Source organism: Erinaceus europaeus, unplaced genomic scaffold (genome assembly GCF_950295315.1).
Source record: "Erinaceus europaeus unplaced genomic scaffold, mEriEur2.1 scaffold_811, whole genome shotgun sequence".
Classification (NCBI taxonomy): domain Eukaryota; kingdom Metazoa; phylum Chordata; class Mammalia; order Eulipotyphla; family Erinaceidae; genus Erinaceus; species Erinaceus europaeus.
The window spans coordinates 34,584-45,807 of NW_026648051.1; the positions used below are offsets into that span (position 1 = coordinate 34,584).

The 11,224-nt window shown below is 41.9% G+C and overlaps 1 protein-coding gene across 1 annotated transcript in view; it reads right to left on the reverse strand.

Annotated features, from left to right (window-relative positions):
- LOC107523616 (beclin 1-associated autophagy-related key regulator) overlaps window positions 1-7,477 on the reverse strand; it is a 41,748-nt gene extending 34,271 nt beyond the window's left edge. The window contains exon 1 of the mRNA XM_060184679.1: window positions 7,242-7,477. Coding sequence (XP_060040662.1) covers window positions 7,242-7,462 — 221 coding nt within the window. The 5' untranslated portion in view covers window positions 7,463-7,477. The remainder of the gene's footprint in view (window positions 1-7,241) is intronic.
- Between the last annotated feature and the right edge of the window lie 3,747 nt (window positions 7,478-11,224).

The window sequence follows — 11,224 nt, forward strand, 5'->3', positions numbered from 1 at the left end:
TCTAGGGTTATTGCTGGGGCTTGATGCTAGCACTACAAACCCAGTGCTCCTGGTGGACATTTTTTCCATTTTCTTGGATAGAGACAGAGAAACTGAGATGGAAGGAGAGGGAGAAAGACATAGACCTGCTTCTCCATTTGCTAAGCATCCCCCTCCTCCCCCTCAGGTGGGGAGCAGGGACTTGAACCCAGATCCTTGTACAGGTCCTTGTGACTAGTACTATGAGCGTTTAACCAGATGTGGCACCACCCGGGCCCCTCCTCTAAAATTCTTTATGGACAATGAAATTTTTTAAAAATCAACTCCTATTATCTCATAATTTTGTAAATCACTAATAAAAAAAATCACTTATATACAAACACACACAAAATGGCTGGTTCTTTTATGCTAAGAATAATTTGGCTATTATGACATTGGTCCTAAGTTTCAAGGAATTCTTTAATCCTTCTAATAAGGCACTATTTGGCAAAGGATGAAAACAAATTTCTCTGAAGGAAAAATGGTACAGAAAAGTGAAAAATAGAAAAGAAAGTGAAGTGAGCTGCGCAGGCCACCTGAATCCTAAAATTTCTTATTAAATTTTTGAATAATTCTGTTAGTTGCTCTTCATTCTTTATTTTCCCCTCTTGTTGCCCTTGTTGTTTTTTTATTATTGTTGTACTTATTATTATTGTTGTACTATATCATCATTGTCGAATAAGACAGAGAGAAATGGAGAGGGGAGGGGAAGACAGAGAGGGGGAGAGAAAGACCTGCTTCACCTGCCACAGTAAGCACTGGCAATCTGACCAGAATTAAAGAGCGATCTTCTGGATATAGTTATCTTCCTCAAACAAGCATTACATACCATTCTCATTACAAGGAGAACATCCAGTACAGTACAGTAGGAAATAATGGAAGAGAGGGAAATGAGACTCTACCATAGAGAATGTCACGGGAATGACACGGGAGACCTCAATGAGGTGACAATTAACTCAAGACAAAAAAGTCAAGGTATCATTCAGGAAGAAAAGTGTTCAAGGAAGAGGGAATAACAAGGGATAAGGTTCAATGGTAAGAAAATAAAAGCAGGGGGGTCAGGCAGTAGTGCACCGGGTTAAGTGCACATGGCGGGAAGCGCATGGACTGGCTTAAGGATCCGGAGGCCCCAGCTCCCCACCTATGGGGGGGGGGTCACTTCATGGGCAGTGAAGCAGGTCTACAGGTGTCTTTCTTTCCCTCCTCTCTGCTCTCCTCTCTTGATTTCTCTGTCCTAGCCAACAACAACAGCAATAACAACAACAATAATAATGGTAGTATCAAGGGCAACAAAATGGGGGAACTGGCCTCCAGAAGCAGTAGATTCGTAGTGCAGGCACTGAGCCCCAGCAATAACCCTGGGGGCAAAAAAAAAGATGGCAGAGGAAAGATCCCTGGCTATGGAGTAATGAATATGAAGTAGCATAGTATGAAGAGTATTTTTGGAGAGCTTAATATATACCAGACATCAAGTTATATATACTTCATGCAGTTACTAACAAAAAGACACTCTCACAGTTTTCAAAATGAAATAAGCATAGGAGCAGTTAAGAAACCTGTTCAACTCTATAGAACACTGCCCTCAATGTAGAATAACAGTGGTAGAAACTGTCCTGGTCTCTGAAGGGAAGTTGGGTCGACACATTCTGCCACTTAAGGAAGACTGGTCCTGATATGAGTGCAGCTTAGAATGTTCCTAGCTGTGGCCATGAAATTTGAGCTCAGACTGACAAGAATGCAGAGATTACACAGGCTCCTGTGCTAAATATGAAGAGACAAGAGACCTAAATGAGATTGATAGGGTTTACAGTTAATGGTATTTATATACTTTTCCCATATTTGGGAGCTACTCTCTGCCCTTATCCAGCTTTCTAGTCCTATCCTCAACTTTGACACCAACATATCAGATAATAAATACATCTAGCCCATCTGCATGTTAGCTGTCAAGCTCAGGCAAAAATTAGTAAAGTCATGGACTCCTTGGAATATACCTAAAATAGACTTCCTAGTTCCTTCTAAGATGAAGACCCCAAATTTCATCTGCTAGTACCTTTAGGTTCCTGATTATTAAGCAATTTGTTCTGCTTTATATTTTAATGCTTTTCAGTCACCAAGTTGCAGATGCTACCATGATACCAACCTGACTTCCCTGGACAGACAACCTCACCAATGTGACCTGGAACCCCGCCTCCCCAGAGCCCCAACCCCACTAGGGAAAGACAGAAATAGGCTGGGTATGGATCAAACTGTCAATGCCCGTGTTCAGCAGAGAAACAATTACAGAAGCCAGACCTTCCACCTTCTGCTCCCCATAAAGATCTTTGGTCCATACTCCCAGAGGGATAAAGAATAGGGAATCTTCTAATAGAGGGGATAAGATATGGAACTCTGGTGGTGGGAATTGTACCCCTCTTATCCCATAATATTGTCAGTCATTATTTAAACCACTACTAAAATAATAATAATAAAAGAAACTTGTTAAGAATCATATCAGTTAAGTGGTAAACTTGGGGCATAAACCCTAAGCCCAAAGTTTTAACTAACCTCCCAGTCAAAGTTAGAAGTTATAGCCAAATCCCCGATGGAGTTTGGTTTAAGAAGTCTGGTTTATTTGTAATGCAGTGGAAAACAAAGCCATTAAAGGGCTTAAGCAAAACCTTTAACACATTAATTTTGACTGTGGCTTCCAAAAGGAGGATGGGGGTAAGCTACATAGGTAGGTAAAAGAAGGTCAATAAGTGGGTGGGGAGAATACAGATCCATAAAGGATGATAAATGACATAGTGAGGGTTGTATTGTTAAATGGGAAACTGGGGAATGTTATGCATGTACAAACTATTGTATTTACTGTTGAATGTAAAACATTAATTCCTCAATAAAGAAATAAAAAAAAAAGGTCAATAAATAGCCAGGAAAGAAGCAGTGGTCTATTCCGGTTACATTCTAGAGGTGAAATTGGGTTTGTCAATCAATTGGATGCACAAAATAAGAAAAAAAGAAAAGTAAGACAACTTTCTGCTTTCTGGCTTTAGTAATGAATCAGTCATAATGGATAATAATGAAATGGTTCAGGATCAGACTAAGTATGATAAAGAAGGGTAGATTTAGTCAATAATGCAACAAATACCTATTGAACTTCTGTCAGTGGAATACATCAGAGGTGCCTTGGGAAATATTACAGTGAACAAATCCTTGTATTCTCAAGTGTGAGGTCCTAAGTTCAAGACATAACATCCCATACACCAAAGTGATCAAAGTAATGCTTCAGTTATCTCTTGCTTTCAACAACAGGGGAAAAAAAGGGGGTGGTGGGGGTAAATAGCATAATGGTTATGCAAAGAGACTCTCATGTCTGAGACTCCTAAGTCCCAGGCTCAATCCCATGCACCACCATAAAACCTACTGAAGGATTAGTCTTGAAGAGCTTACGTGAGTTGATTACAATTTTTTTTATTTTTTAAATATTTATTTATTTCCTTTTGTTGCCCTTGTTGTAGTTATTATTGTTGTTATTGATGTCATCACTGTTGGATAGGACAGAGAGAAATGAAGAGAGCAGGGGAAGACAGAGGGAGAAAGATAGACACCTGCAGACCTGCTTCACCTCTTGTGAAGCGACTCCCCTGTAAGTGGGGAGCTGGGGGCTGGAACTGGGATCCTTACGCTTTGCACGCTTAACCCACTGCGCTACCACCTGACTCCCAATTATAATTTTTTTACAACTTAGATTAATTTACTCGGGGGCAGATGTAGATAGCAGATAGTCTAGTGGTTATGCAAAGGGACTCTCCTGCCTGATGCTCCAAAGACCTACGTTCAATACCCCATAGTACTCTGGTTAAAAAAAAAAAATTGATTTATTCATTTATTTATTTCTGGGGGTGGAGGGAAGCAAGGATGAGAGAGCCCTGGCATATGTAATGCCAGGGACTGAACTTGGGGCCTCATGCTTCAGAGTCCAATGCTTTAATAACCTTGCTGCTGTTATTATAACTTACTATATAAACCTCATGGCAATTACAAATGCTATGGAAAATGATAAAAGTGGTTAATATTTTAACTGAAAGGTCAGAAAAAGAACTTCCCTGATATATAAGCAAAGGTCTTAAAGAAACAAAGAAGGCAGCTCTGAAAACTCTTTTTTTTAATATTTTATGTATTTATTTATGAGAAGGACAAGGGGGGGGGGCGAGAAAGAACCAAATATCACTCTGATACTGCTGGGGATGGAACTCAAGATCTCAAGCTTGAGAGTCCAACACTTTATGCACTGCACCACCTCCTGGACCACGCTCTGAAAACTTCTGAGGGCCAAATAGCTTACTTGGATAGTAGACAACCCAGGATTGAGCCTGAAACTTACCCCACTAAAGAAGCGTCAGTGCTATGGTCACTTTCACTCTCTCTGCCTCTTTGTCTCTATCTGGGAAAATAATAATAATAATAACAAAAAAGAAGACAATTCCTGAGAGACAAGAGTTCCTAAAGGTCTAAATAAGATTTCAAAGACTTTGAAATAGGAGTGTTCTTGGTATGGTTAAGGATAGGCCAGAGTAATTTTTCAGAGTAGGTAAGGGAGAAACTAACAAAGGAGGAACAAATAATATAGAACTTTGGTTGAGAACTCTAGCTTCTACTTTGTTAAAACATGAAATCCCAGATTGGGAGACAGCATAATGGATATGCAAAGAGAATTTCATAGCTGTGCATCTATCTACTTAAAACAGATAGTTGAAACAAGAAATTTCTAGAAATTTTGAACAGAGGCATGGAATAGTGCCTACTCTGGTGGTAATATGGAAATTATGCCTCTAGTGGATCAGATCTGATGGTGGTGAAAGGGTCAGATTTATGACTGGTTTTGAAGCAGTAAGGATTTGTTGATGGGATTAGATGTGGTAGTTTAAGAAGTCAAGGACAGGGAGGGGGAGATAGCATAATGGTTATGCAAATAGACTCTCATGCCTGAAGCTCCTAAGTCCCAGGTTCAACCCCCCACCCCATCATAAACTAGAGCAGAGCAGTGTTCTGGTGTGTGTGTGTGTCTTCATCTCTCTCAAAAATAAAATTTAAAAAAATTTTTTTTTAAAGTGAAGGACAACTGGAAAGTGTCTGGTTTGTACCACAGAACAATGAAGTCACCGTTTGCTGTAAGAGAAGCAGATTTATGATTTAAAAAAATCATAGATTTATGATAAAAAAATCATAAGTTCCATTTCTTATTTAAAATAGAGATATTTAATACAAATTTAAATGAAGATATTGTGTAGGCAGCTAGTTTTTTTTGGATTTCAGAGAGGTTTGGGTTGGAAATACAAGTCTGTTAAAAAAAAAAAAACAGTGGGCCGGGAAGTGGAGCAGTGGATAAAGGGTTGGACTCTAAAGCATGGGGTCCTGAGTTTAATCCCTGGCAGCACATGTACTAGGGTGATGCCCGGTCCTTTCTCTCTCCTCCTATTCCTCTCATTAATAAATAATAAATATTTTTTTAAAAAGGAAATATAATACAAGTCTGGCAGTCTTCAGCATATACTAAATAGAAGGTAGTTAAAATCATGGGAACTCATTTTAGAAAAGGTTACACAACAGATACACTGTTGATAATCTCCACCAAGTACACAGTTTCATCTCATACCTAGTATACTAACAATAACACAAACGGTTTAATTTGTAAAACTATCTATGATTTATCAGTAATTTCTAAAGTCATTAAGTTCACCAAAGACACACAATGCACACACAAAAAAAGAGAAAGAAAATGCCACATAAATCTCAAAAGGGAAAGAAATTAACTTTATGATCACAGTATAACCAGGAACTAGTAACATTTCCAAACACAGAATCTCTCTACAGTACAATGGTTAAGTACATTCACAAGATGAGTTTAGATGGCCTGGATCTTAATTCTGATTCCTACACTTATTACCTATATGTCCTAGGACAACTAAGTTGGGGACAACTCATTGAGCTCTTGTATATGAATACCTGAACTTTTGTTTAAAAGTTATATAACTCTCACTGACACTAAATTTCTGAAACAAACATTAGGAGAGGATCAGCAGCTAAACACAACTAATTTTTCTTTTCTTTTTTAAAATATTTATTTATTCCATTTTGTTGCCCTTGTTTTACTGTTATAGATTATTGTTGTTGTTCTTGATGTCGTTGTTGGATAGGACAGAGAGAATGGAGAGGAGGAGAAGACGGGGAGAGAAAGACACCTGCAGACCTGCTTCACCGGCTGTGAAGCAACTCCCCTGTTGGGGATCTGGGGGCTCAAACTGGGATCCTTCAGCCAGTCCTTCGCTTTGCGCCATCTGAACTTAACCTGCTGTGCCACTGCCCGACTCCCGTAATTTTTCAATTAACTAATTTGTAGTTCTGTTGGGATTTAAAAACATGTTCCTAAATTCAATTTTCTTCAAGAAAAACCTGTAATCCCAGTCAGAATTTTTAAAGAATTCAAAAATATATCTCCAAACTCTTTACATTCAAAACAATCTTTGGAGGCAGAGAGGTGAGGGGGAAGGAGAGAGAATGAGCAACTAGTTAATTCCAGTTTACATATTAGAGTAAGCATACCTGCTAAGGTTAAACTATGCCACAGGCTACCACAATATTAATACCTCTTAATCACAAAGAGTGCTTGACTTTAAAGAATATATATATATATATATATATATATCTGTCTGGAAGGTGGCGCACTAGATAGGACATTGGATTCTCAAGCATGAGGTCCTGAGTTCAATCCCCGGCAGCACATGTACCAGAGTGATGTCTGGTTCTTTCTCTCCTATCATTCCTCATGAATAAATAAAATATATTTTTAAAAGAATATATATATATATATGTACTTTCAAAGACAAAGGTTAAAACAAGCATTTGAACAGGAGTGCTGCTCAAAGTGGAAAATCCATTTCTATGCCAGCAGCAACAGCGGATGACCCCTTGAGAGTCACCGTCTATCCCTATTCCCGAGGACCTACAGTAAGGGACCAGACTCATTTCAAGTGGAATATGGGGAAACAGTCACTTTTCTTCATCTGGTTCCCACCCCTGACCCCTAACCTAGTCCCCTGGGAGCTAAGCGCTGGCGCAAAGCAGTCACCCCTCCCTTAGTCGCTTTCCTCGTTCCGAACCCCGGTCCCAGGTTCCAGACTGTGGGCACCCAGCGGGAGGAGACATCCCGGGAAGAAACAATAGGGCCGTGGCGGCCGCCGTACCTCTCACGGTCGCGGCCGTCGAAGTAGACGAAATCGCCGCTCTGAACGCACTTGGCGCAGGTAAGCCGCCGGCGAGTGGTGTTGCACAGTGGACACCGCTCGACCGCCACGTACAGCCCCTCCGCGTCGTCCACCGAGTCCACTAGGTCTCGGGTGAACGGCTGGGGCCCGCAGCCTGGAGCCTCCGACCCCTGAGCTCCCTTCCCACTGGGAGACGCCATGATGGCCTGAGAACTGAGCCAGTCACGTGGGATTTTGTTTTTAACCTGGTGCATCCTGGGCGAGGAGGTGGGGCCTGGGGAGGGGCGAGCCGCCGGCCGGGCTTTGCGTAGCTCTCACTGGCGGGTGGAGGCGCTGCTGTTTATCTAGTTCGCCGAGAAGTCTCTCCCCACAACACCCCTGGGTTGCAAGAATCACGTTAGAGGGCTAGTTCACCAAACAAATCGTCTGCTGCAGCTGCTGGACCACGCCAAAACTCCGTTACCGCCTCAGATTAGAGCCAGAAATGGTAATTAGGGTGTCCTAAGGTTTCTGGGGAAAACGAATTGGGAACGTACAATAGGGGACTTTCATTAGCTATGGTTGCTATTTTTAGGCCATTTTTATTTGTGATTAATAGTTGTTTACAAGATTGTAAGATGACAGGGTATACTTCAACCCCGCACCTACCAGCAAAGTTCTGTGCCCTTCCCCTACCAAAGATAACCACCAGGGTTTTTCACAAGGTCCTAGACAGTTTGCTTACTCTGGGGTTTTGCTTTGTAATTTCATGTGTCAGCTCTCTGGAGTTCACATTTCATCCATAATCACCTCCAGTTAAAGTTTATTTTTGGACAGAGAGTGAAAAAGACCACAGCACCAACGTTTCCTACACTGTGGTGGGGGCCCGGCCTGAGCCTGGGTGAACACGACAAAGCACTGCACTATCCAGGTGAGCTATTTTGAAGGCCCCAGTTGTGGGATGCCTTTTACTTTGGCAAAAAGTGAAACTAAGATGAGTAAGGTGACTGACTGTCTTACAAGGAGACCGAATTTTGGCTTACCCTGTTTTGGGACAGATTTTCCTCTGTGCTTTTTTTTGTTTGTTTTGGTTTTTGCATTTTTATTTTATTTTTTTATTTTTATTTTATTTCTGATTTAATATTGATTTACAAAATTACAAGATAACAGGAACAACTCCGCATCGTTCCCACCACCAGAATTCTGAATCCCCAATCCCTCCATTGTAAGCTACAGCAGTTCTCTTAAAGTTGCAGATAGGGACTACTGGCAGTAGCAGAGAAAGTTTTTTTTATTATTTATTTATTTATTTATTTTTTCCTCCAGGGTTATTGCTGGGCTTGGTGCCTGCACCATGAATCCACCGCTCCTGGAGGCCATTTTTCCCCCTTTTTGTTGCGCTAGTTGTTGCAGCCTCGTTGCAGTTATTATTGCCATTGTTGACGTTGATTTGTTGTTGGATAGGACAGAGAGAAATGAGAGGAGGGGAAGACAGAGAGAGAGGGGAGAGAAAGACAGACACCTGCAGACCTGCTTCACCACCCGTGAAGCGACTCCCCTGCAGGTGGGGAGCCGGGGGCTCGAACCAGGATCCTTACGCCGGTCCCTGCGCTTTGCACTGCGCCACCGCCCGACTCCCAGCAGAGAAAGTCTTTAACAACCGAGAAACCCCTGAAGAACGCCAATTACAGACAATGACAACAGCTAACGAGCGACAGACTCACAACCTGACTAAAGTATTGTTGGCTACCACAGAATGCCCTCGGTGGAAAGGCCAAGAGGCCCATCCTCCCCGAAGGTTTGAAAAGAGCAGAGGTCCATACGGGGAGGGGAAAAAAGAAGCTCCTTAAAGATCAGTGTGCATATTGTAAAAAGATGGGTCACTGGGCCAGAGTGTCCAAGAAAAAAAGAGACAAAAGGACACTGAGGGAAATAAGACAAAAATCCTAGACCCCCTCCCAGGGCCCAGGGTAACTTTAAAAATAGAGGGGAAACCTATTGGCTTCCTTAAGCCCAGCTACCTTGTTCCCTGACCCTGAATTAGATGCTTCCTTACACGACTGCTCATAGATTCTGAGCTACTCATCTAGCCTCTGGGAAGACCTGAAGGACCAGCCTTTAAAAGGAACAGAAGTGAACTGGTATACTGACAGGAGCAGCTTCATCAGAGATGGGGTAAGGTATGCTCCTGGTGCTGGGAGCCAAGGCCTTAGCTAAGACTCTCATATAGCCAGTGAGAGGACATTCCGACCATTGGAACTGAGATTACCATCTAGCTGTTTGGAAAGTCGCTCATCCACCTCCCTCCCCCACTACCTTAGCAGAACTTCCTCATTGTTTGTGCATATATTGCAGCTGCAAAATAAAATTTTCAGAGCTTGATCAGACCTCCTGTCTTGCTTTTGTTCTTCATCTCTCTTGTCCCTTCCATTCTCTCGCCCCCTACCCTAGGTTTCCATCGATAACCCCGCAGGCCGGGGCACCTTTTTGCGTCTGGGGTCCGAGAGAACGTCGCTTCCCAGTGGTCGACCACGAAGCATAGGACCGCCACTTCAGAGAAGGAGTGAGTGAAGGTTCACATAGGATTGCCACTCTAGCCCAGAGTGAGTGAAGATCCGCATGGTGATTGCCGCAGATTTGGCCATCTATGAGATTGATCCGTTTTGAGGTAAGAAAGAGCGACGTAATTATGGGACAAGCATTGAGTACACATGATTTGTTGCGTAAGGGCCTCAAAGAGTCCCTCAAGACACGAGGAGTAAGGGTTAAGAAAAAGGATCTCAAGAAGTTTTTTTTATTTTGTGAGTGATGTTTGTCTGTGGTTTCCCTTAGAAGGGACTATTGATGAAAAAAGATGGGCCAGAGTAGGAAACTGTTTAAGAGATAACCTTCTGTTTGTGAGTCTGTCTCTATTCCCATGCCTGATTCAGGAGACCCCACCCCTGAGGCCGCCGTGATCGAAACGGCGCCTGCTAAGTCCCCTCCTGTTAAGATTTACCCCTCTTTGACAACCTTATGACCCCCCGCCAAAGATGGGCCTGATGCTAGTCTTTCTCCTGAAGAGTCCTTATCCCTTGATGAAGAGATGGCCAAATATCATAATCCTGACCGGCCACCCCTGCGCTCTTCATTGTCCAGACCGCCTCCCTACGCCACCACTCCTCTGTTTTGTGCTCTGGTCCTCGACTTGGCCAATATTACTGACTATACCACCAAGGCTAAAACTCAACTAGCACAAAAAACAGCTTCCCTTAGAAAATTAATAGAAGAAAAATGAGAGCATTTACAATTAAAGAACTGTGGGCTCTTGATTTGGCATTATCTTAAAGATCCAGATTTTTCCCTCTGGCTGCCACCACCAGAACTCTCAGAAAGTGTTAAACCAATTCTGAGTGAGATCTTATCTGGCTAGCAAGCTATTCTTTAAAGAAAGAAAAAAAATCAATCAAACAATATATTCTCTCTAACTTAAAAGCTATTAATCAGAAAACCAACAGACACTTTTGATAGAAATTTAATTATTTGTTTCTTTAAAACTCTAAAAATGTACCTTAGCCCAGAAAAAAAAAACTTCCAAAGATTTTTCTCTGCGCGCGGTAAACTAAGCCCACCTGTTCTGTCCGCACAGCCAATCATGGCACAAGAGCTACTGCTCCACAGATTGGCAAAGACTTCAGTCAATCATTCCCTAGCCACAAACGCCCCTCCTGGGGTGGGGGTGGAGTTAGGAATCCAAAAACCAAAGCGGTTTTTCAAAGGGAGAATTTTTCTTTTCACCAATAATGTCTGTTTTAAGTTTGTGTGCTAACCTTGTTTTCATTAATGTGTGTTAACCCCTAAGTAACTAAAGTTTGTTTTAAGTTTTAAATAAGATTTAGTTTAACTAAATATGGTTTTAAAGATCCTGACTCATAGAGTTGGCACACCTTTACCAGAGTAAAATATAAGACAGTTTCGTCCTTCTGATAGCTAATATCAGCATC